This window comes from Polyodon spathula, chromosome 10 (assembly GCF_017654505.1).
Source record: "Polyodon spathula isolate WHYD16114869_AA chromosome 10, ASM1765450v1, whole genome shotgun sequence".
NCBI classification, from domain to species: domain Eukaryota; kingdom Metazoa; phylum Chordata; class Actinopteri; order Acipenseriformes; family Polyodontidae; genus Polyodon; species Polyodon spathula.
In genome coordinates, this window is record NC_054543.1 from 19,101,492 (window position 1) to 19,129,075 (window position 27,584).

The 27,584-nt window shown below is 42.6% G+C and overlaps 1 protein-coding gene across 2 annotated transcripts in view; it reads right to left on the reverse strand.

Moving 5' to 3' along the window:
- LOC121321892 (annexin A7-like) overlaps positions 1 to 8,835 on the reverse strand; it is a 29,459-nt gene extending 20,624 nt beyond the window's left edge. Inside the window, exons 1-3 of one of the 2 annotated variants that reach the window (XM_041261233.1) lie at positions 8,680 to 8,835; positions 7,458 to 7,515; positions 1,274 to 1,502 (exon numbers count right to left, since the gene is read on the reverse strand). In XM_041261233.1, the coding sequence (XP_041117167.1) occupies positions 1,274 to 1,502; positions 7,458 to 7,514 (286 nt within the window). In that variant the 5' untranslated portion in view covers position 7,515; positions 8,680 to 8,835. The remainder of the gene's footprint in view (positions 1 to 1,273; positions 1,503 to 7,457; positions 7,516 to 8,679) is intronic. The other variant, XM_041261234.1, reaches the window with a different exon arrangement.
- Positions 8,836 to 27,584: the final 18,749 nt, after the last annotated feature.

Genomic DNA, 27,584 nt, shown 5'->3' on the forward strand with positions numbered 1-27,584 from the left:
CTATTTATCCCAGGTGGAGGCATTTGCATTGATGACAGCACCGTTGGCTTCACAGGAAGGATTATTTCACACAGGTTACAACCTGGCCATGGAACTGCTAAAAATAAAAATCCACCTTACTGGAACAGTAATGGCCAACAGAAGAGGACTGCCAGTACCAGTGAAGCAAGGGCTCAGACTTAAAAGTCTCATTCAGCAAGGACAACAAGGTCATGGTGCTAGGATGGAAGAACTAAAGGCTAGTGCACCTTCCATGGCAGTGACTTTGAGAAGGTACAGTGCACAATCAAGACAGGTGCAACTGAAGAGCTGGACAAGCCTTCCGGCTGGATCACTACTGTGCCAGCTATGCTTTCACAAGAAAATCTCTGAAGTGGTGGAGGAAGATGTTCTTTTGGCTGCTGGAAGTAGCAATTGTGAACAGTGTTATCCTGTTCAATTTGATGACTGTGGAATCAGGACAGCTATCTCTTCACCATAAAACCTTACTGGTACTACTGGTGGGAAATGCTCGCAACCCTGGCTCAAGAAAACGTGGTCGTCCATCATCAGACAGAGAAGAAAGGCTGAATGGAAAGTCACATTTTGCCAAAAGAGCACCAAAGACTGTGCAGTACCAGAAAGACAATGGGGTGGGGGGGATTATATGGATGAAAGTTTAGTTCATTTTTTTGTTTGTTAGTACAGTGTAATTGATTTGTAAAAAGTTCTGTACCTGTCTGACTATTCTAAAAAAGTATATATTATATACTGAAATAGATTCAAGCAAAAACAAATTGTGAAACTACTTTTTTTTTTTTTTTGTTCGTCCGCTAAATATTTATTTATTTATTTAATATATAAATAACATGGTTTCTGTTCAAAATGTTGACACTGTTGTCTTTGTATAGTACCCTTTGGACTTACACTGCTTTGTTTGTTTTTTTTTCTTTTTATGCAAATAAAATCACTGCTTCAATTTGAAAAGCACCTGGTCTGAAATTTAATTTTGTTCACAAAAATGAATTGGACCAGCCTGACAGCCGCAGAATAATGGACTACAAAGAGTTCAATTCAATAGCCAACATTGAATAGCAGTCTTTTTCAATGCCTTCAGATCTGAAGACAGTAAAAAAGCCTACTAATTGAAACGCTTGTCCAAGTATTTATTTTATTCTGCTACATACACCTTCAGCCCCATAAAGCAGGCCTTTCCACCAGGATACCATCCTGCCACTTCTGCCTTATTAAACTCTGCCTCCCAGATAAGGTCTTTAAAAGCACGTGCATTTACCTCCAGGGTAAGAAGGGTATCCACCTGCAGCAGGTGCCTGAGGGTAGCCCCCTGGCGCAGGGAATCCACCGGCCCCTTGCGGTGTGGGGTATCCCCCAGCTCCGGGGTACCCCCCTGCTGGGACTTGTGGGTAAGCTCCTCCACCCATTGGGGGGTAGCCTCCTGGAGCCCCCCCGGGATAGGGGTACTGGCCTGCACCAGGAAAGGAAGGATCAGCACTGCCCTGAGGCTTAAAAAAAACAAAACACACACACACACCAGGTTAGTATTTACCAAGGGAACATTTTACACACACCCCAATATGTATTAGGGCAGATTAATAAAAGCACATTGACTGGGGGAGGGGAAGGGGACATTTGTTACTCTATAAAAAATGTAATTTTGTGCAGCACAAACTGGTAAAAATGATAGATCTTCTACAGAGAGACACCTTAATTGTTGGATAACAATTGCTTATAAAATCAACCAATAAATCTTTACTTTATATAACGCACTGCATAGTGGACCACCATCACAAAGTGCTTTACAAGATGCAGTAAATACAAGAAAATCCATAATTCTTCAAATACAGAGAAATGCATAATACAGTAAAAAAAACAAACAATGCATAATACATTATACAGTGGAAAGTACATAATACATGACAGTAGCATAATACATTAAATAATACACCAAATACAGTGGAAAATGCATGACACATGATAGTAACAAGGAGTATGAAGTCTGCTTGTTTTAAACTTGGTAAATCTTCCATTGGAGCAATTATTGATAAAAGACAACTAAAATTGTTAACGTATTCCTTTGAATTTAGGATTTAAAACAATAGCCCTGTGTAATGGTGCTTATTACAGGTTTGAGTCCGTTGCTGGGTAAGAGAATTGTGGTTGCTGGTCGCTTTAAGGCCCACACACACCAGACACAACAATTTTTACTGAGGCGACACGACAAATTCGCTGCGAAAACACAGTGCACACCAGACGCGATCACAGAAACGACACGACAGCTAGAAATTTGTCCGATCTTTCAGGAAGTATGATTACTAACAAACGCAATAGAAAATGGCTTATTATAGGTCAGGGAAATTAGGTACTGGAAGTAGAATCTTCACCTCCATTTTCAGTGAAAGTGTTTGACGGGGTAACCACCCCTTTGGTGCATTTTATTATTTATGTAGGTATTCATTTATTATTATTATTAGTAGTAGTAGTCGTAGTATATAAATATATTGTGTTTATGTGCGGACGGATGAAAGCCGTCTGGTAAGATTATTTATTAAGTCGACGATGAAAAGCAGTGCATTTGTGTTTTGTTCTAACAATAACAAATGAATACCTACATAAAAAATTTAATACACGCAAGGGGTGGGCACCCCGTCACAAAGTGAAACTGTTTGATTTCAAACCACATGACAGGAAGCTGTTCTCTGACTGATTAGTTGTGCAGTTGTCGCCCGAATGCCCCCCCCCCCCCTTTGGTGTGAACAGCACTATAGAAAAGCATAGATTTCTTGATTTTCTCGCGTCGCTCATTGCATCGCGTCTGATGTGTGAGGGCTTTAAAACATGTGGTCGCTTAATACAGTTAATTAAAGCACAATCATTGGGAGGAATTTTAAGTGGTCGCTAAAGGTGGTCTTATGAGCAGGTTTGACATTATATATATAAATAATGAGGTCAGCACAGGTACCCTACGCTACCGGGGTCTCTCTTTACTGTCTGGGTTCAGGTTTATTAATATGAGAATTTAAAGAATGTAGAAAATATGACAAAACAGTTGTAAGCGCGGGTCTGTGGCTGGCGTAATAAAGGCAACATTAAAACAAGCTTTTGCATTAAGACTTTAACTGACAAAATAACAAAAAACAATACAGAGCACCAAGTACACCTCAAATCCGGGGATAAATGAGGTGTCATTGCGTGTGATTAGAATGCATGAATAAAATAGAAACTATTAATGTAAACCAAATTAGTGTATACTGAAGATGTATGCAATATACTACAGACAGAACAATGTTTTCTAAGTTTACTTGACAGTGTTGCACCTAGCCAAATCTTTTCAAAACGTGATGCACCTCTAACCCCATTTCCGTAGCTTTTGTTGTTACCAAAAAGAAATAAATATACTACAAAATCATAAAACATTTTACAACAGGAATAAGCTATTCAGCCCATCAGAGCTCACAATTTGCCTGTAACATAAGACGTGTATGTCTAGCACCTAGACAAATATCAGAAGATATTATCGTTAATTTATTCCACGCATTAATATTAAATAATGGTTGCTAGTTTTCTGGTATTTCAAACAGATACAATTCTATTTATTTATGTATTTACAACTAAATAAAACAAGCATGCCGTGTAATTTTAACTTCTTACGTTTCAACAAAATACCTACCAACAGAAGTGTATGTGTTTTTTTTGTTTTTTGTTTAACACAACTTCTTATAAACAGTTCACTGCTGCAAGTCGTTCTTTTGAACCTTGAGAAAGTCCATCATAGTCCTTCATTTCTGGGCTTTAAATAACTGCCTCTGGAGTACAAATTTTACAGAATATGCATCATTCTGCTGTTCATACCAACAAAGGAATCCCTGCATCTGTTGCACTGCTGTCTTGATGTCTACTCCACAGGTTTTAGGCTGACGCACGTATCTTTGTGTGCGTGTGCATGCGCATGTATAGCAGGCATTAATTCTACATTGGCTTATTTCAGAGATAAAACATGTCAGAGAGCCGCGGATAACTTAAGTCGTGGATAAAACTGTGTGTAATGCAATAATACACCGAACAAAAATATAAAACGCAACACGAAGGGTCAGTCCCATTTCCAATATTGAAAATTTCCATATGCACAGAAAGCTTATTTCTCTCAAATGTTGTGCACAAATTTGTTTATATCCCTGTTAGTGAGCATTTCTCCTTTGCCAGGATAATCCATCCACCTGACAGGTGTGGCATATCAAGAAGGTGATTAAACAGCATGATCATTAGACAGGTGCACCTTGTGCTGGGGACAATAAAAGGCCACTTTGTGCAGTTTTGTCACACAATACAATGCCACAGATGTCTCAAGTTTTGAGGGAGCATGCAATTGGCATGCTGACTGCAGGAATGTCCACCAGAGCTGTTGCCAGAGAATTGAACGGTCATTTCTCTACCATAAGTCGCCTCCAAATTCATTTTAGAGAATTTGGCAGTACGTCCAACCGGCATCACAACCTCAGACCACGCGTAACCACGCCAGCCCAGGACGTCCACATCCAGCTTCTCCTGCGGGATCGTCTGAGACCACCCACGCGGACAACTGATGAAACTCTGGGTTTGCACAACCAAAGAATTTCTGCACGAACTGTCAGAAATCGTCTCAGGGAAGCTCATCTGCGTGCTCGTCGTTCTCACCAGGGTCTTGACCTGACCTCAGTTCGGCGTTGTAAGCGACTTCTGTGGGCAAATCCTCACCTTCAATGGCCACTGGCACGCTGGAGAAGCATGCTCTTCACGGATGAATCCAGGTTTCAGTTGTACCGGGCAGATGGCATATATGGCATCGTGTGGGCGAGTGGTTTGCTGATGTCAACGTTGTGAACAGAGTGCCCCATGGTGGTGGTGGTGGTGGGGTTACGATATGGGCAGGCATAAGATATGGACAACGAACACAACTGCATTTTATCGATGGCAATTTGAATGCACAGAGATACCGTGACGAGATCCCGAAGCCCACTGTCGTGCCATTCACCTGCCGCCATCACCTCATGTTTCAGCATGATAATGCACGGCCCCATGTCGCAAGGATCTGTACACAATTTCTGGAAGCTGAAAATGTCCCAGTTCTTCCATAGCCTGCATACTTCCCAAACATGTCACCCATTGAGTTATTCCACCAAATACTGATTTCTGAACTCTTCCTAAGTTAAAACACTAGTATTGTGTTGTTTAAAAATGAATATGAACTTAGTTTCTTTGCATCATTTGAGGTCTGACAACACTGCATCTTTTTTGTTATTTTGACCAGTTGTCATTTTCTGCAAATAAATGCTCTAAATGACAATATTTTTATTAGGAATTTGGGAGAAATGTTGTCAGTAGTTTATAGAATAAAACAAATGTTCATTTTACCCAAACACATACCTATAAATAGTAACACCAGAGAAACTGATCATTTTGCAGTGGTCTCTTAATTTTTTCCAAAGCTGTACATACCATCGCAATCATCCTAGGACATTTCACTTGTTAAAGTTGCATCATGTGTAATATGATACACCCATCTCTGCACACTCACACCCAAAAGCTATTCAATCAATAATCAGAACAAAAGATTTGTACAAAATGTCAGTTCGGGTGGAGACATTTAGATGTAGTGTGTGGTTTCATGTGGTTTCAGAAGGTTAACATTCAAAATCAGCACTAAAAGTAGGGGTTCAAATCATATATATATATATATATATATATATATATATATATATATATATATACATATACACACACACACACACACACACAGTGGCTTGCAAAAGTATTCAGACCCCTGACCAATTCTCTCATATTACTGAATTACAAATGGTACACTGAAATTTCGTTCTGTTTGATATTTTATTTTAAAACACTGAAACTCAGAATCAATTATTGTAAGGTGACATTGGTTTTATGTTGGGAAATATTTTTAAGAAAAATAAAAAAAACTGAAATATCTTGCTTGCATAAGTATTCAACCCCTGTGCTGTGGAAGCTCCCAGTTTGCACCGATGAAAGAAATTGCCCTAACGAGGACACAATTACCTTACCATTGGCCTCCACCTGTGAACCATTAAAGTTGCTGTCACATTTTCTGGATAAAAACCCCACTGTTGAAGGATCATTGGTAAGGCTGTGAATCTGAAGGAAAATTAAGACCAAAGAGCATTCTACAGAAGTTAGAGATAAAGTAATACAAATGCATAGATTAGGGAAAGGGTACAAAATAATATCCAAGTGTTTGGATATCCCAGTGAGCACAGTTGGATCAATAATCAGGAAGTGGAAGCTGCATCACACCACCAAGGCACTGCCAAGAAAAGGCCGTCCCTCAAAACTCAGCGCTCAAACAAGAAGGAGACTTGTAAGAGAAGCCAGAGAGAGGCCAACAATCACTTTGAAGGAGCTACAGAGTTCAGTGGCTGGGAGTGGAGTAATGGTGCACCAGTCAACCATATCAAGAGCTCTGCATAACACTGGCCTGTATGGGAGGGTGGCAAGAAAGAAGCCGTTACTCAAAAAGTACCATCTGAAAGCATGTCTGGAGTTTGCCAGAAAGCATGAGAGTGACCCAGCTGGATGTGGGAAAAGGTTTAGTGGTCAGATGAGACCAAGATAGAGCTTTTTGGCCAAAACTCAAAGCGCTATGTGTGGCACAAACCTAACACTGCCCACACCTCAAGACACAGCAACCCTACAGTGAAGTATGGTTGTGGCAGCATCATGCTGTGGGGATGCTTCGCATCAGCAGGGACTGTGCATCTTGTTACAAAATAAGGAAAATACTGCAAGAGAATCTGCTTCAGTCAGCTAAAAAACTGAAGCTTGGGAGGAAATTCACCTTTCAGCAGGACAATGATCCCAAGCACAAGGCCAAAGCAACACTGGAGTGGCTCACGAACAAAAAGGTGAATGTCCTACAGTGGCCCAAAGTCCTGATCTCAATCCCATTGAGAATCTGTGGCACTATTTGAAAACTGCAGTCCACAAGCGTCGTCCAACCAACCTGAACAACCTGGAGCAAATCTGCCAAGAAAAATTGGCCAAAATCACTCCGACACTGTGTGCAAAGCTGGTACATACTTACCCCAAAAGACTTAAAGCTGTTATTGCAGCAAAAGGTGGCTCTACCAAATATTAATGTGTGGGGGTTGAATACTTATGCAAGCAAGATATTTCAGTTTTTTTTTTTCTTAAAAATATTTCCCAACATAAAACCAATGTCACCTTACAATAATTGATTTTGAGTTTAAGTGTTTAAAAATAAAATATCAAACAGAACAAAATTTCAGTGTACCATTTGTAATACTGTAATATGAGAGAATTGGTCAGGGATCTGAATACTTTTGCAAGGCACTGTGTGTGCGTGTGTGTGTGTATGTATATGTATATGTGTATATATATATATATATATATATAAATTTATTTAAAAAAAAAAAAAAAAAACAACTTACAGGATATCCAGGGTTGGAGGGAGGGTAACCAGAAGGTGGGTATCCTGGGTAAGACATTCTGTAAAGGAAAAACAGACAACTGAAAAATGTAATGCATTTCCTGATTTAAAAACAAAACAAACAAAAAAAAACAGTTCCAACATAACTTCATAATATAAGCAACTTCGTCACATTCCCATCCCCTGGGTATATTTGGTTTGGGTCCTGCGATTTGTTTTTAAAAAGCAATACACTGTTTGAAATCATTAGGTAAGAGGAAACTGCAGCCCATTTTAAACCATCACTTGTCCATTTAGTCCATTGCAATCAGTTCCCTAATTATTTGAGCACCTGTGTTGGACCAAGGCTCTGGTCAGTACAATTAAATAAAGATGGACATGGTTGGAACCACAAAATTAAAAGTATATAACCGGGGAAAGGGTGGCCCTGTGATATTACCAGTGTAACAGAAGAAATAATGTTATTACTTTGTTCGAAGTACACGGGCTAAAGAGCATTATTGAACGTCAAATGTATCCTTAGGGTTAACCAAAAACAGTGCGAGTACTTCTGTATAGTGTGAAACAATAACAGGCGGCACACAAGAGGGTGTGACAGTAACTATGCAACCATGGTAAAAACATTGTATTTACCCCCCCCCCAAAAAAAAATAACTAAATAAATAAATAAATAAATAAATAAATAATCCAATGTTACAGTCGAGCTTTTAAACTATATGTACTTTAATTTATTCTTTTCTACTGTTCACGCTTAAAACTACTAAAACCAGAACTGGGTGTGTCAGGTTATTGTAAAGTATATACAAGTACTAGTCCGCATTGGTGTTTGTTACGAACTAATTACAACATCCGTATGAAAAAAAAGCTTTTTTTTTTTTTTTTTCATTGTTAATAACTACTTACATACTACACAGAATGATAAAAGCAGCCGTCCATTTAAACTGTGGCCTACCATTTTACATTGTGAAGTGGGGGGTAGGGTCAGGTGAATTTGTTTCTAACAAAATGGCTTTTTGTTTTTCACTGCGGTGTTTTATTCTTTGGCGTATTATTGATTGAATTTGCTAGTAAAATCACAGACACCCGTTTACACGGCACAACACCAAAATATAAATAAATACGCAACGTACTGATTGACCAATACAAATAATACATCAGATTTTTTGCTGAGCAATCGTTAGTGAAAGCTAATCTTTGTATTCTTTAATTAGTCGTCCACTTACCTCTGCGTTTGCTATTTAGCTTTTTATTTTATTTTTTCAAACGGGAACTGTAGCTGTGGTCCAACGTCTCCTGCCTGCGTCAGGGCTGGATGTGGTTGTTGTTGATCAATTTCATCCCAACTCACTCTTGCGTAAACGTGACGTTTATCTTAGCATACAGCAAAGGGCGGACATTGGTATGTGGGTGGACTCCTTTTCAAAGACAAAACGGTAAGCACGCTCTGATTGACTGTGGGTTTCCATGTGATTTTCCACAGCAACGGTAGAATGTGAAATAGCTAAAATATAGTATGCCATCATTTTGTTATTGAAATCAATGTTCTTTGCATAAATGCCAAGGTTCTCACATGATCTTACTGTCTTTCCAATTTAATTTCACAAGTATAGCTATTACATTACACAGTAGTAATTCAATAATATCAAATTCCGAGATTCTATTTTGTTATTGATTACTGCTGCAAATCTAGTCCCTTTTCTGCCTATCAAACTTCATCTTTGATTTCCACTTTCAATCTCACCCTATCTCTATCTCTATGCTATGCTCCTGTGTCTAATCTGCAAACCAGACCATTCCTGTATGAAAACGTGAAATATGTCAATATTTGTATTTATTAAATGGTTACTTCATAGAATCTATTTTTTTCAAAATATTGAATTTCTTACCATTTAATATGACATGGTATTTGTTCTGTATTTGCAGTTTTCTAGTGCAGTTTTCAGATGCATGACTGAAAACATGTCAAAGTTTGCACTAGATGCATGTACTGATATGCAAGAAATAATTTTTAGGTTTGTTATGCCTCATGCTTCTCATATGCATCTGTGACAGGGCTGGCAGAGTGGCGTGGTCAGGCCAGAAGCAGGAAAAATTCAGAGACACTGCAGATACCGTGCAGTGGCGCTTGCACTGGTTTATTTTCAAATACAAAAATAAAATAACAGGTTGAAAAAAAAAAAATCCCGAACACAATATTACAAATATAGGTCAGGCTGGGTAAATCACTGTCACTAATCCAATGTTTCGTTTTGATCTTCTTCTTCTTCTTCTTCTTCTTCTTCTTCTTCTTCTTCTTCTTCTTCTTCTTCTTCTCCGAACACCCACCCAGAACATAGAGAGCTGCAGGGTTTTGAAACAGGTGGCCATCTGTCGATTAGCAACAAATTAATCACTTAATTAATTTGGGAGATGGTCACCTTCTAAACAAGGTTTTTAATTGTAGATGGGGCTTCCCGTCCACGATGCCAAATCAAAAACACACGGCTCTTTGTCACATTTAACAAAACAACAAAAAACACTGAAGGATGGAACCTCGCTTGTCCTATATAAAAATACACAAATCATAAAACACAAATACAAAATAACACAAATGAGACATGGGCGGAGGGGGAGACCCCATTCTAAAAATAAACAATCGTGTATAGGGGCTTTGCCCTGCCCCCTTTTATGTACAGGGCTCCTCGCCCTGTCACAGCATCTAATAATTAATTAATCAGCAAAGTTCACTTGATTGTATTCTAGTTCATTTTATTGATGGTGGATCATCGAGCACTTTGAGATCCATCCAATACATTGCTTTAAGGGGTGCTGTATACCCTCTGAATTACCCCATGATGTGTTATTAATCGTTACTTATTACTGTTTCTCCATTCAGAGATATCTGGCCTTTTTTTTTTTTTATAGTCTCTGAGCAAACCTGAGCAAGTATGAAAATGACCACTCAAGGTGTGCACCTCTGATTTTCTATTGCAAATATTTAACACATAGGGAGAAGAAATTAGTGTTAGTGCATCCTCACTAAGAGCCATGACCTTGCTGATTTTCATTTGTCTAAAGTTCATTTAGAATTGTCTGTTTTGAATTAAGCAGGTAGATATTGCATCTTATATGGCTGATCTGTTAATTTTAACTGGGCGGTTTTTGTACATGTGCAATGTTTTTGGTCAGATTTACATAATAAAATACTTTTCAAGTTGTTGATGTTTTCTTACATCTAGGTGCTAAAAGAAAGGATCTTCACACAGACACACACACACACACACACATATAGACACAAGTAAACTGTTCCTGCCCACAGTCAAGAAAAGTCTGTTACCTCAGAAAATGTATTCCTCTTAGGAATATGCCAGAATATAAATCCAAAATATTGTGGATGATGCTTTACAGTGTGACTGTGGTGTCAACACACCCAGGGTCTAAACTAAACCCAACAGGTATTGGTCCAGCTGAAGAACTAGCTACTTTATCTTTAGTAATTCAGGTAATGAAATCAGGGCGCCAGTGTAGTTTCAGGGAGTGGCAATTTGTCTGACTGGAAAAACCACAGACATCAGGTAATTATAACTATAGCCACAATTCATTTAACAGTACATTTCTCTGCAGTCCACATAATTGTCAATTTATAAATAAGTTTTATCACTGGTTGTCTTTAGTAGAACTCTGTTATATATCTCTTATATGGAACTACTGAGATGAAATACAGAGCTACACTAGGCCTTTATTGCCAAGGTAAACAAAACATTTGAATGTTGTTTTTGCCGTTTTCCTGTTAGCTATTTGTTCTATTCTTAATTACCATCACACCCAAATCTCTGTTGGTCAATTGCAACAAACTTAAGAATTTAGTCCTCTGTTCTGTACTAAGTTGAGTACTACCTAGTGTGGTCTGCAGATCATCCCAGCTCTGTATTATCTTTGTACCAATTGTATTGAAAAAACCCAGCTGATCCTCAAGTTTAGTACAGAGCACAGGGTCACACTGATCATGTCTACTTCATGTATGGGAAATGGCAGTAAGCAGGGCAGGGACAGTAGAGTAAGAGGAGTGCTGCATTCTTCAATTATAATTTTAAAGCTCTTATTGTAGGCATTTTCTTACATTATTCATTCTATATTTGTGTATAGTTATAATGCACATAATTTGTCAATTAATAGGCACATTTTACAATAGGGTACTGTAACAGGGGAGACCTGGACTGGCGTCTGATGTATGCATGGTGCTGCAGAAAGAGGGCGGCAGCCCTGTGGGATCCGGATGTCAGTAATGGCTGTGACACAGAGAGGTGGGGAAGAGGGTGTGTGGGCTTTCCCTCTCTCTGAGTGGCTGGGAGGCTGGCCTTGGGGGGAGAATGGCTGGGCCTATAAAGTAACGCTTTGTTGTTTCCTCAGATCTGCCCCTCTAGACCAAAAACAAGCTAGTGGAACCTCAACTGTGTACCCTGACGTGGTACTCTGGAGATCCTGAAAAACATCGTTGGTAGCCAGGCCATGGACAACAGCGCCATCTATGGGCTAAAAGCACCCTCTGCAGGCTAAAAGAAATCATTTGAAAAGAAAAGAAATACAAATAAAACTGAGCACCTGTGCTGTGTTTTTAAAACACAATTTTTGTCTCCTGTGTCAGTGACTACCCTCACCTTACTGCAGGTACGTTTTCAAATAAAACCTTTTAAGGTTACCCTTTCAGCACTGAAGAGAGAGTATAGGTGTCAATTGAATTTCTACCTACACCCGATACAGAGATATTCAGTACCTGAAGTTGAAAAGAGTAGTAATCAGAAATTAGAGAAACAGTCCAAACATGTGTTTAATTGTATAAGTACAGTATGTTTCATTTTAGAACTAGTCAATGAAATTCATTAGAGAGGCTTTTTGAAGTGTAAAATGTAACTGTTTAATCATGATACATGTTTTCTTTTTCTTACATTTTTTTAAAAGCACCAGTAGTTAGAATGGACAGAATTCAAATGAGTGTCAATCTACATTATTTGATTTACACATTCAGAATTCTGTGTAACTCCATGCTTTATTAATGTTAAAAAAATAACCACTTTGTTTAATACATTGAAAATACACATCAAGGATATATAGAGTATGAGTAACAAGTCAGTACAGCTCTTCCTCTAAAGCAGGGGTCTCCAGTCCTAGTCCTGGAGAGCCCCTACCCAGTAGGTTTTATAGGTGTCTTTACATCATCAGTGGCTAAAGATCTGGAACACCTGTTAATCTTGACTAATTAAGACAATACTTGGTCCAATTAAGTAACTGAGAGATTGGCTGAAACAAAAACCAGCAGCGACAGTAGCTCTCCAGGCCCAGGGTTGGAGACCCCGACTCTGAAGAATCATTGGACTAACATAACCCATTGTTTTAGTCATCTAGGGAGCAGAAGGCTGATACATTGTGTTTGTTGTAATTGAGAACATCTTAAAACTGAACCTGAAGACTATCTGGAGGAGTTTGATTCATTGCAAATGAAACTGTCCTGTAGTCTACCATTAGAACTGTTCTCTGTACTAACCACAGGCTCATCCCTAGTTAGTACGCTGCTGATCGTTTATTGCAGTTCACCGTGTGTGACTAGCTGAATGCTAGTGGTAACCAGTTAAGGCAGTGTTAGTCAATAATGGAAATTGCAAGTATTAACAAGTGTTGTGATTAACTTCTAAAGAAAAACTTCTAAAACAAATTAAAAGCATATAATTGCTATGGATAGTATTTCAACTGTATGTCATGTTTATGTCTGGTCAGAAATCAGATACAAACCATGGGTTATAGGCCTTAAAGAACTAGTTGAATGATCTTTGAGGTTATAGTAATGTTTTCTTTGTATCATTAAAAAAAAGAAACTTTTACATGAGCTCCTTTCAGAATATATAGTATTCAGGAAGACACTGACTGCATTTTAAAAGGATCGTATAGCTTTTAAATACAAAAGTTGAGAGCTCACGAACAGTGGCCTCAGAGCCTACAATTACAAACTCAGGCAACAACAGAAAACAATAGGTGTGGTTTAGGTCTCATAGCATGACATTTCCCTACAAGCATTTCCTCATGGAAACAGAAAGGAAAACTGTCTATATGAGAAACTGCATTGTTCTATGTGGAAACTACCAGACTTTGAAAGGAACATATATTTGTTTCTATTGTGTTTGTAAATAATTCAGCTCAATATTTTTAACATATGCTTGTTGAATGAATGAATGAATGAGTGTGAACTAACATATTATCATCATTGTATTTTTTTAAGCTATTAATGAATCATATGTACTGATCTCTCATTCCAGAAGTTTCAAAGCTGCACTTCTCCCGATTCCTTGATTTCCACTTACACGAAGGAACACACTAACATATGAGTCAATGTAATGAGTCCATGAGACTTTAAGTTTTCAGCTCAGCTCCTCAGCAGGCTATAAACACGCAAAAAGATGCGTGCATCTGGCTGTGGGAATCGCTGGTTCGCGCTGGGGATGCCAGTTGAGCGTTGCATTGGCATGACTTTGGGAAGTGAAATCATCTGGGATTATTTCTTTACACCACAATACAGTGTACTGACCATCTACTTATAGACAGATACATGGGCTTATATTTAAAACCAAAAGGAATAAGAAAATGTCATACACTGCATAAGTAGAGGCACATGCCTGTTTGTGCATTTATACTTGTGGCAGGCTGGCAAGTGGATAGAGGCCCAGAGACAGTCTGTAGTTCAAAAAAATAATTTTATTATAAATACACAAAAATAAAAGTGCACAAGGGCAAAATTAAGGGATTTAAACAAAAAAAAAAAAAACAGTACAAAAAACAAACTTACAAAAATAAAGGTTTCCAGGCTGGGCAATGCCTTCAGTGGATGTAGACAACACAAAAACACAAAAACACAAAAACACAAACACAAAAACACAAAAACACAAACCTGCTTCCTCAGCTCCCTCTTCCCAAATGACAAGCAAAGGCCTCCTTTTATGTCAGGTGGCTGAGCACTGATTGATCGTTAATTAACCTAATCAACTTATTAACCGCAGCCACCTGAACATAATAAACCCAGGCAGGTAGGGGAAATTAACCCCATCCCTGCCAATTTAAAAAGGGCAGGGTTTTGCTCTGCCATAATACTAGAATGTTATCCATAATGTGTGCACATTTTAGATAAGATGTACTGGCATTACTTTGTTAGGTTCATGTACTTCTTTGGCATGGGACACATTATTATTATTATTATTATTATTATTATTTTTTTTTTTTTTTTTTTTTTTTTTTTTCATTTAGCAGACGCTTTTATCCAAAATGACCTACAGAGGCCTTGGGTTGAACTATGCATCACAACTGCTGCTGCAGAGTCACTTACAACTGGAGCTAAAATTTAGTAGTCACCAATTATTATTATTTTTTTTTTATTTTCTCCCAATTTAGAATATCCAATTTTTATTTTTTAAGCTCGTTTCACCGCTACCACCCCTGTGCTGACTTGGGAGCGGTGAAGATGAACACACGCTGTCCTCTGAAGTGTGTGCTGTCAGCGACTGCTTCTTTTCACACTGCAGACCCACCATGCAGCCGCCTCGGAACTACAGTGTCGGAGGACAACACATTTCCGGGCAGCTTACAAGCAAGCCCACAGTTGCCCAGCCAGACTACAGGGATCACTGGTGTGCGGTGAGCCGAGGACACCCCAGCAACCTAAACCCTCCCCCCGGGCGGCACTTGGCCAATTGTGCACCACCCCCTGGGAACCTCCATCTACGGTCAGCAATGGAATAGCCTGGACTCAAATCGGCGAAGTCCAGGCTATAGGGCACATCCTGCATTCCATGCAGAGTGCTTTTACCGGATGCAAAACATGGGAGCCCCATAAGCCCCCTTTTCTAACCACTGGACCACCAATGTCCCACTGTATTGCCAGCATTTCCAGGTAAACTGTACAGCTACAGTTCTGGCTAGTAGACAAATCTAAAATAATTGCTTATCTACAGTGACTGCTGAAGGAATGGTTTGAGAGTATAGAGTATGTGGGCACTTAATGATTTTATATTCTAGTGTGGCCTCCTTTTTGTGAGGTCCACTACTGTTTGGGATTAGACCACTTTATGAAAAACTATTTGGAAATAAAGTAGGTACATCATGACATAATGTTATGAAAGAAAGCAGTGTCAAGTGGTTCAGTGAGCTGGTTAAAAAATCTTGGTGTTCAAAAGGAGCATGGTGGGGTGTCCAACTTAGTGGGCAGAAATCGTATATTTTTGGCCAGTAATTAATTTACCCTCTTGAATCCTTTAATGTAACCTCCAATAACTCACTCAGATTTAACACAATCATACACTTCTTAAAGCGATTGACTGGATAATGTAATGAGTCCTACTCATAGTTGGCTCGCCACCAACCTCTAATCACATGGAGAGTAGTTCCTGGCATGTTCTCTGCTGTGACACCTCCGACATACAAGGAATTCAAGTGGAACCACTGATAAGGGGTAGGCGGATCAGGAGCATAAAAATACATGGGCTATGTAAAATAAAATATGTCATGAAATTGAAAACATAAAAACAAATTTAAAAAAATGGTAAGCTGTTGATGTTTAATAGCTTCTTCTGGTGCTAAAGCTTTTCAAATGTTATTTTGTCATTACCGTCTGTGATGTAAAGTTCAGAAGTTCTACTGTTAAATGTTGCTATTCAGCTTCTATGTGTTTCCACTTTGCCATGCTAGACATTGCAACAGTTTCAAACACCACCTTTAAGCTTCCAACTACCTATCAAACAACCTATCAAAACATTTTTGTCTGCATGTACTGTATTAGTGGTGTGCAGAAACTAATATGCATATTTGTAATTGCCTTGAAGTTTGTCTTGTAATTGAAGTATTTATTGGCAGATATTCAATAGATTCATTCATTAGAATGCTGATTTCAAAACAAGAAAAGAAAAGCTGTCCTTCCCTCACCTTTACAATCGAGTACCTAATCAAGGGAAATGAACTTCTGCATTGAATTAAAATCCTATTAGAAGGAAATTTTCCTCTCATCCGTGGCGTTGACATTTGTATTGCCATACTGGTGTACTGCCATAAACTGACCAAGGGTAGCTCAAAGGAAGCAAAATATGCTGAAAAGTGTCTGGTTTTGTAATGATTCCAAGTGATGCTTGGACCTAAAATGGTCAATGCAGTATACAAAATGGGGTTATTTTGAGTCAGCTTTTAACATTGAGGTTGGTCACTTTTATTTTATTGAGAAACTGTTTCCAGACTATTGTAATGCTCCTTTCCTAACTAGTTACTGTGCTTTTAAGTAGAGTATATAGTTCTTTAGCGCCACCTACTGGGTTGTACACTGTGAAATATCGCAGTTTATGTGCTAGTTAGTAGCATAGCTATGGGGCCTGCTTCATTTGCTGCAATATGTGAATTTGTGTTTTTTTCATCTTAACAATGTTGTCACTATTGAATTAAAGAGTCTTAATGTAGATTATTGTTAGTGTAGCTGGCATTGTCCTTTGATTCTGCTACATTTTTGATAATCCCTTTCCTATATGCCTTCAGTTTAAAAATATATATAAAAAAGCATAAACAAAAAAAAACATATATATATATATATATATATATATATATATATATATATATATATATATATATATATATATATATATATATATATATATATACGGTGCAGAGAAAAAGTTTGTGAACCCCAATAATTATGGAAATTCTATAGTTTTACCATGCTAGCCTTCTTTTCTTAAATATCCAATAGTGTTTATATTAACCAATTCCATGTCTTTTGAAACAAAATGATGTATGAATTAGACACACAATGAGATTCAGGGTATGTGAAAAAGTAAGTGAACCCCTCGTTTTATCAGTTCAATTAAGGGAATAATTAGAATCAGGTGTTTACATAATTAGGTAGATCTTCAGGGGTGAGTTTGGGAGGCCCCACCCTATATAAAGATTAGAAACTTTGTGTGTTTGGTCTTCGCCATACAGGTGTGTGGAAACACATCATGCCACGATCAAAAGAAATCTCTGAGGACCTCAGAAAAACAGTTATTGAAGCTTATCAGTCTAGAAAGGGTTACAAGACCATTTCTAAGGATTTGAAGCTCCACCAATCCACTGTCAGACAGACAAGACCACAGTCACTCTACCCAGGAGCGGTCGTCCTACCAAAATCTCTCCAAGAACAAACCAGAAAATCATCAAGGAAGTTACAAAGAGCCCAGAGTAACATCCAAGGATCTGCAGACCACTCTCACCTTGGCTAAAGTGAGCGTTCATGACTCAACTATCAGAAAAAGACTGAACAAGAATGGTGTTCATGGAAGGATAGCCAGGAAGAAACCACTGCTCTCTAAAAAGAACATTGCCTACTGTCTGAAGTTCACCAAAGAGCACATAGATGATCCACAATACTTCTGGAACAATGTTCTCTGGACAGATGAGTCAAAGGTAAAACTTTTTGGCGTCAATGAGAAACGTTATGTTTGCAAAAACCCAACACTGCGTTCGAACAGAAGAGACTCATCCCAACTGTCAAGCATGGTGGTGGGACTGTGATGGTTTGGGGCTGCTTTGCTTCCTCAGGACCCGGACAGCTTGAATTCTGCATTGTTTCACAAGATTCTAGAGGAGAATGTCAGGCCATCCATCTGTGAGCTGAAGCTGAACAGAAAGTGGGTCATGTAGCAAGACAATGATCCTAAACATACAAGCAGATCTACAAAAGAATGGCTGCAGAAGAAGAAATTCTGTGTTTTAGAATGGCCTAGTCAAAGTCCGGACATAAACCCAATTGAAATGCTGTGGCAGGACCTGAAGCCTAACATTTCCCTAGCTGTACCATCAGCTTCTACAGAGGTACATAGACACTTTTAACAAATCCTATGGGAAAGAATGAGCACAGAGAAGCTGAGTTTATGTGTGGTAGCGAATGTTGCTACATTCGTCATCTTGTAACACTACAGAACTGAAGAAACATGCTGAAACATTCTTTTTACCATTTCATGTAATTTGTGTCCGAAGCAGTAAATAACTATAGAACAAATACTTTATAGACAGTATTAATATATTCTTTATCAATGTAAATGCTGTACACGTTATTACAAAACAAACATTTAATTTATTTTGAAGTAAATTAAACGATGTTTGTGGGTTACTACTCACTACCCAACATTCAGGTAACAAGCTTATTATTAGTAGTAGTTGTAGTTGTTGTAGTACTGTAGTAGTATAGTTGTTGCAAACTTTAAATAACCAGTTGACTATAAATATATAACCTACTTCAATATTTGACGTAGTTGTTAAATTCGATCCATGTATCCATAGAAATTCTTCATACAAAATCCTCCAACCTTGGCCCACCGCCCACTTTTAGAAAGGCTCAGGCACAATTGACAGACACATATCTCTCATAAAGATAAAAACAAAGTATACTTTATAGATACAGTCACAAAATCAGACTATTGCAGTATATCAGATTATGTCAACTGGCATCATTAAGTAATGCTGTCTACCTCCGGTCTCTGGCTTTATTTACTTTAGTAAAAAAAAAATTATACCGGTAACCTTGTAACATGCCACAGCAATGCCTTTATCCCTTAACCAAGCTATCTGACAACCACTCAATATTGTTTCCTGCTAGGTTCGGAAGCAAGGTGGTGAAGCCTTATATCTCACTGTGAATGGCATAATTAGCCACCTCATTACAGAGCGAAGGTTGGCGTCCACCAGGGTTCTGCACTGTCACCACTCCTCTTCATCCTCGTCATAGACACCATCACACATGATCTGCAGCACAATGTCCCGTGGACCCTGCTCTACGCTGACGACGTCATGCTCGCGGCCACAACCAGGGAAGAGCTGCAGCGACAGGTGCAGGCCTGGAACGATCGACCTTGCCAGTTTGGACTTCGCCTCAACACTACGAAAACCGAGTACATGGAAACGAACAACAGCCACTGGTTCCATCAACAGCGTGGACCTGGCAAAGACTGACCTGTACCGGTACCTGGGATCCAACCTGCAGAGCGACGGCGGAATCGCTGGCGACATGCGAGCGTGAGTCAACGCGACCTGGATGAGGTGGAGAGAGGTCACACGAATCTTATGCGACCGGAAGATGCCACCCCGCCTGAAGTCGAAGATCTACCGAACAGTCTTCCGCCCAGTGGCGCTGTATGGGACTGAATGCTGCCTACGACCAAAGCCGCCGAGCGTCGTCTTCATGCCATGGAAATGCATATGGTTCGCTGGACAATGGGCATCTCCCTCCTTGACCAAATCTGCAACGACATGCTCAGACGGCAGTTTGGCATCGCTCCTATTGACGCAAAAATGCGGGAACGACGGTTACAGTGGTACGGCCACATCCAACGAGCAGTGCCTGGTACCGTCGCCAGCATCTCCTACCATCTTGAGATCAACGGCCAGCGCCCACGTGGAAGACCGAAGCAGCGATGGCAGGACACGATCAATGCGGATATGAAAATCAGCAGCCTGCGCCTGAACGAGGTGCAAGACCGAGCGAAGTGGCATTCAAAGATCCGAAGAGTGGACCCTGCACCAGCGGGACAATGCTAGGAAGAAGAAGAAGATTACAGAGCACTTAACAAGAGTACTGTGTCAATTGGGAGAGATGGATCTGTTGTGGTGTTTGGCAAATAATGACTTAAATAGATATGGTGAGAGTCTAGGAAAGACAATCCATCATAGACATGGGCAAATCAGTTGTTACCAACCTTTATTTAGACCAGTGTGATTTTCATTGAAACGAGGGAAAAGATTGTTGAAGAGAATATCGTTAAGGGGCTGAGACAAATGGCCCATTGGGATATCCCCATTTGTAACTGACTTTGCAGTTGAAGGGAATTCCGAGAGTTGCCTCGGGAATGATGTCATCAACTGCACTGATATTAAGAATAAAGCATGGAATAAACTCAATAGAGTATATTTGATGTCTCGCATGAGGTTTCTTTGTGATGGCATACAACATTTTTATTTATTTTTCCATTGATTTTATTGTATTTCTTGCCGCCTTCACCTGTCAGGACCCCCTTGTGAAATGAGTTGTATCTCTCAAGGGTTCTAGTCTGTGTAGTGATGTCTGATCTATCTGTGATTGATTGCTTATGCGCAGTGTCATTGACTGGATGTAACTCGTCTAGCAGGCATACTGTTGATGCTGATGAGACTAGTGACGAGCAGCATGTTAGCTAGCTCTGTGGGCTGCATGTTATTACGTTAATTTGCAAGTCATAATTAAACTGTCTAAACAAGACATATCCACCTGCTTGGTCTCCATCGTGACATGGTGTCAGAATTGTTGAACTCGCACGCCGAAGTTTGAAGAGAACAATGTCGAAATTCAACCCGCCAGAGCCGTTCGATTTCTCCCAGCCATCGGCATGGGCAGTATGGCAACAGAGGTTTTCCCGTTTTCAGATAGTATCGAAACTGGACAAGGAGAGCGGTGAGGTTCAAGTGAATTCATTATTATATGCAATGGGGAGAGATGCAGAGCCAATCTACAATGCTTTCACTTTTGATGAAGAGGATTAGGAGCACGATTATGATACAGTGATTGAAATGTTGAATGAACACTTTGTTCTAAAACATAACATGATCTATGAACATTCATGTTTCCATAAACGAGTCCAAAATGGAGGAGAGACTGTTGAATCGTTTGTGAGGAATCTTTATGAGCTAGCCAAAAATTTTGGAGTTTGGCATTACAAAAGATGATCATATAAGGGATAGGATTGTGATAGGCATTATGGACAGTGGTGTTTCACAAAAGTTACACTTGGAGCCTGAGTTGACGCTGGAGAAGGCGATACAGATCGTGCGCCAGTCAGAGCAAATAAAAAAGCAGCACGCAGACTTGAGAGTTGACAACGAGGTTGACGAGGCAGGCAGTTCAAACAAAAGCACAGTGAGGCAAAACAGGGAAATTGCTCACATTGTAACAGCACACATGATGACACTGAGACTTGCCCAGCACATAATAAAAGGTGCAGGAAATGTAACAAAATGGGACATTTTGAGATAGTGTGCAAAACAAAAATGGTGAAGGAAGTGACCACAAATGATGAAGAGGAAATCCAAGGGGCATTCTTTTTAGGGTCAGTTACAAAGCAGTCTAATTCTGATGATATGTGGCATGTTGAGCGCCCAGTGAATGGCACAACAGTAAAGTTTAACATTGACACTGGTGCAGATATTACAGTGATGTCTCAGAGCACTTATCAAAGCTTGCCACAGTGCCCCCAGCTGGTCAAAACTGAAACTAATGTTTGCAGTCCAAGTGAAAGAAAAAGAGATAAGTAAACATTCTGAACTTATGTCATTGGAGGACAATATGCAAATAACCTACTTAGCAGAACTGTTGCTTGCAAGATGGGTTTGGTCTTTAGAGCAGATGAGATACATACAGATGTGTTTGGAGATACAGGGCTACTGAACTGTGAACGAGTTAAAATTGAACTTAGGCCCGAGGCAGTCCCCTACATTCTCACAATGCCACGCCAAGTGCCTTTTCTTATCCTACCAAAACTGGAGGAAGAACTGAAATGCATGCAGTTATTGTGCATCATCAAGGAGGTCACGGAGCCCACCAACTGGTGTGCTCCCATGGTGCCAGTGATAAAGAAAAATGGCAAGGTGAGAATATGTGTGGACTTAAAACAACTAGATGACTCAGTGAAGTGGGAGAGGTTCACCCACTGTGACAGGAAGTGGCTGAGCAGTGACGTCAGGCAAGAATGAGGAAGAATAACACACAGGTAACTGCAGTGCAAAGAAGATATGCGGAGTGCGCCGTTTATTAAAGAACAATAAATAAATAAAATATTTAAACAAAAACAAAAACACTTGCTCACAGAGCACAAAAATAAATAATTAAACAAAACAAAGTCGCGAACACAAATAAACCGGTCAGACTGGGCAATCTCCTTCACTGATCCTATGTTTATTTATAAATTTCTTTCTCCTATCGCTCTCCCGTTCTCCACTTCTGAACACCCACGACGACCAGGGAAAACTGCAGGGTTTAAATACCGTGGCCAAGGAGTTTAACTAGTTTGGAATTATTCTATTACCCCTCGGCCACAATCTGCACAAGTTTATTAGTTGTGTGACTACTGGCTAGTTTAACAACGCACTACCCGAAAGCCACACATTACCTTGAGGATTTTAAAAAGACATTTTCAAAACAAAACATGCAGTTCTCCGACATTTATATATTAATAATAAATAAACAAACACAATACAATACAGGGGTGGAGGGGGAAACCCCATTCTAAAATAAATACTGAACAGGGCTGCTCGCCCTGTTACATATCCCTCCCCCTTGTGCAACACACACATGGCCCCAACGACCACTTCCTCCCTCAATCTCAAAGTCCCGCAAGAGGGGTCTGGAATAATCCATGGGGGTGGCCATGGTGGGAGGTCCTCCTCCCCATGTCGTCCTGGCTGGTAGCTCCATCTTCCAGGACTCCAGCTGAACTGTAGCAGGGGGAACTGGTCTCCTGACATCCACCCCCTTCTTCATGGCTGGCAGCTCCACTTTGTGGGGCTCCTGCCACCGTACTTCCTGCCGCAAAAATCGGCTGGGGGAGCTAGTCTCCTGACCTCCCCCCCCCTTCTTTGTAGCCGGTAGCCCCCTTTTCTGAGGCACAGACCCTGGTGCTTCCTGTGGTCCTGCAGGACTAGTAGTGGCCCCAGGCAGAGCAAGCCAGACAGCAGCCCCAGGCAGCTCAAGCCAGACAGCAGTCCCAGGCGAAGCAGAGGCGACAGTGGCCGTGGGCAAAGCAGAGCCCACAGCGACCCCGGGAGAAGCAGAGCCCGTAGTGACCCCTGGAGAAGCAAAGGAGAGACAAGCTCCCCTAGGCGAAGTGGGACCCTCGGCATCAGCAGACGAAGTGGGACCCTCGGCAACCCCAGGCGAAGCGGGACCCTCGGCAATCCTAGGGGATATAAGAGAGACACAGGCTGCCCCAGGTGATGTGGAGCAACAGGCAGCCCTAGGCGATGTGAAGACGATGGCAGCGGACCCTCGGAAGGCGACGGCGGTAGCGGACCCTCGGAAGGCGATGGCGGGTGGAGAGCCAGGCCTAGCTGTGGTGCTGGGGTTGACCCTCTTCGAAACCACTGCGGTCAGGCGGGTTTCCCCCGTGCTCACCTCAGCAACCTATAGAGGTGCTGCTGAAGTCCGGCAGCATCTTGCCCTGGTCCTTTAATGGGTGCAGGGAGAGGCAGCTCCTGCTTCTCTCCCTCTAGTGGGGGTGGAGACAGAGGCATCTCCTGCTCCTCTTCTCCAGGTGGTGATGGAGGTGAAGGTAGTGAAGGTGATAGAGGTGACGGTGGGAAAGGCGATGAAGGTGGTGAGACCAGCAGGCATTCTCCCTCTGCTGGTGGGGCTGGAGGCAGAGGTAGTTCCTGCTCCTCTCCTCGTGTTGGTGGGGGTTATGAAGGAACTGGCAGTGCAGCCAGCAGGTCTTTTCCTTCTGCTGGCGGAGATGGGACCAGCAGACTCTCTCTCTCTGCTGGTAGGAGTGAAGCCAGCAGGCATGCGTCCTCTACTGGAGGAGGTGGAGGCAGAGGCAGCTCCTGTGCTGGGGGTGATTGTGGTGGAGGTGATGGGAGTGAAGGCGGCAGGGTCTCCTCCCCTTCTGGCCTCAGTGGAGGAACCAGCAAGCATGCTCCCTCTGCTGGTGGGAGTGGCAAGTAGTCCTCCCATGGCGGTGGAGGTGCCACCAGCAGGTATTCTCCCTCTGCTAGTGGAGGTGGTAGCAGCACGCAGTCCTCCAACAGCGGTGGAGGTGGAACCAGAAGGTATGCTCCCTCTGCTGGTGTAGGTGGGGGTGACAAGCAGTCCTCCCATAGGGGTGGAGGTGGAACCAGTAGGTATTCTCCCTCTGCTGGAAAAGGTGGGAGCGGCACGCAGTCCTCCCAGAGGTGGAGGTGGAACCAGCAGGTATTCTCCCTCTGCTGGTGGTGGTGGGAGTGACAAGCAGTCCTCCTATGGTGGTGGAGGTGGAACCAGCAGGTATTCTCCCTCTGCTGGTGGGTACCTGGGCTGTGGACGCACTGGCTCCCCCCTCTTGGGGTGTGGAAGCACCGACTTCCCCCTCTTTGGCTGTGGATGTTCGGCCTCCTCCCACTCAGATGCCCGTAACGCATGCAGTTGGTGCTCCACTCTTCCTCCCACACCTTCCTTTCTCTCTGCCTCCTTCTCTTCTCACCTCTCTCCTGTTTGGTTTCCTCCTCCTGCCATATGGGGAAGTCGCGAGGGATACATGCCAGGGCTCCCCACAGTTGAAACACCACTCCTCCCCCCACAGATGAGGCAGACTTGCTGCAACTTTTGCTGCTGCTTCTTCCCCCTCCTCCTTTTTCCTCCCATCCTCTCTTACTCCACACGTAAAAATGAAAAAACCCCTGTAGCAGGGCGAGCAGCCCTGTACAGTGTTTATTTTAGAACAGGATCTCCCCTTCCGCCCCTGTGTTATTTTGTATTTGTTTATTTTATATTTGTGTTTATAGATGATGGCGAACCGCCGTGTGTTTTGTATTTGTTTATTATTTTGTATGACGGCGCAGCGGTGCATTTCTGTGTTATTGTTTTAAAAATATTTGTGTTTATAAATGACGGCGAACCACCGTGCGTGTTGTTTTGCAGCGTGGATGGGAAGCCCATCCACGTTTAATAATTAAAACCTGTGCAGAAGGTGGCCATCTTCTGAATTAAGTGATTAATTTATTGCTAATCGGGAGATGGTCACCTGTATAAATACCTGCAGCTCTCTTCATGTTAAGGGGGGGGGGGTGTTCAGAAGTGGAGAATGGGAGAGCGAGAGACGAGAAAGATATTTAAAAAAGAAAATAAGGATCAGTGAAGGCAGTTGCTCAGCCTGACCTTAGGGTTTATTTTTTGTGTTCGAGATTTATTTTATTTCAAACCTTTTATTTTGCTCTGTGAGCAAGTGCTATTTTTTGTTCAAATATTTTGTTTATTTTTTGTTCTTTAATAAATTTCCTGCGCACGTGCGCCAGCTGGGATCAACAGTACCTCCTGGACTCAAGCCAGAAGAGGTACTGCAGAGGGGTACTGCAGTTTTTTTTTTTTTTTATATTAATCGTTATTTTTTTTGTCGTGAAGAGGAAGGATGGGAAGGAAGCAGTGGCAGAAGCAGCAGTGGGGGGCTGGTTGCAAGTCCCACCATGCCTCCAGCAAGGTGGACGTCTGTCTGACCTGCTTCAGGGGGGAGTGTTCAGTATTTATTTTAGAATGGGGTTTCCCCCTCCACCCCTGTATTGTATTGTGTTTGTTTATTTATTATTAATATATAAATGTCGGAGAACTGCATGTTTTGTTTTGAAAATGTCTTTTTAAAATCCTTAAGGTAATGTGTGGCTTTCGGGTAGTGCGTTGTTAAACTAGCCAGTAGTGACCTCAGCAGAAGAGGTGGTGGACCCGAGCTCCAACTCGATTTGGACCCCCGGACTGGGCAGCCGAACAGAAGCAGTGGAGAATGGAAGGGGCTCCTATGTGGGCACGTCCAGGAGGACTGCCCTTACAGTGACCCCCAGTATGAGGAAGCCTGGAACCAGGGCCTGGTTGGGGATGCAGCAGAGTGGTTCTGGGCAAGGGACCAAACCCAGCCAACACTCAAGAGGGAGGAGTCCGAATAGCCACAGCCCAAGCCAGCACCTGCAGGTGAAGAGTGTCTGCTGGCCCCACCACAGCCACCAGAGGAGAGCAGCTGGGAAGCCTTCCTCCACACTTTGGGGGTGACCACAGAGTTCTACCTCTGCGGGGAGTGGGGGCACGGTACACTCAACTGCCCCCTCCCTCCAGAGGAATGCCTGCTGTGCCCATCCCCACCAGCAGAGGGAGAGCGCTTGCTGGTCCTGCCTCCACCACCCACAGCAGAGAAACAGGACCTGCTGTGGCCATCTCCACCAGCAAAAGGAGCATAGTTGCTGGTTCCCCCACTGCAACCAGAAGGGGAGGAGCCCCTGCCGCCTTCACCGCCAGAAGGGGAGGAGCCCCTGCCGCCTTCGCCGCCAGAAGGGGAGGAGCCCCTGCCGCCTTCACTGCAGGAGGGGAGGAGCCCCTGCCGCTCTTGCCGCCAGAAGGGGAGGAGCCCCTGCCGCCTTCGCCACCAGAAGGGGAGGAGCCCCTGCCGCTCTTGCCGCCAGAAGGGGAGGAGTCCCTGCCACCTTCGCCGCCAGAAGGGGAGGAGCCCCTGCCTCCTTTGCCATCAAGAGGAGAGGAGCTGCCTCTGCCTCCTCCACCAGCAGAGGGTGAATTCCTGCTGGGTCCCTGTCCACCAGCAGAGGGTGAATGCCTGCTGGGTCCCTGTCCACCAGCAGAGGGTGAATGCCTGCTGGGTCCCTGTCCACCAGCAGAGGGTGAATGCCGGCGGGTATCACTTCCAGCACCAGCAGAGGGTGAATGCCTGCTGGTACCACTTCCCCCACCAGCAGAGGGTAAATGCCTGCTGATATCACTTCCCTCACGAGAAGAGGAGCTGGAGCTGCCTCTGCATCCATCACGATCAAGGGAAGAGGAGCAGGAACTGCCTCTCCCTGTACAAGAAAGAATACCAGGACTGGATGTTGGCGGTCCTCAGCAGCCCTTGTTTAGGCTGCTGAGGGAAGCATGGGGAAGAACCGCCCGGCTGCAGTGGCCGAAAAGAGGGCCAACACCCGCACCCCAGCTTGTCCTGATTCCCTGCCTCGCTTCGCCCAAGGATGCCTGCCTCGCTTCACCCAAGGATGCCTGCCTTGCTTCGCCCAAGGATGCGTGCCACGCTTCGCCCAGGGTTGCCTGTCGCTCCGCATCGCCCGGGGTTGCCTGCCGCTCCGCATCGCCCGGGGTTGCCTGCCGCTCCGCATCGCCCGGGGTTGCCTGCCGCTCCGCATCGCCCCTGCCGGCATCGCCCGGGGTTGCCTGCCGCTCCGCATCGCCCGGGGTTGCCTGCCGCTCCGCATCGCCCGGGGTTGCCTGCCGCTCCGCATCGCCCGGGGTTGCCTGTCGCTCCGCATCGCCCGGGGTTGCCAGCCGCTCCGCATCGCCCGGGGTTGCCAGCCACTCCGCATCGCCTGGTGAATCGCCTGGGGTGCCTGT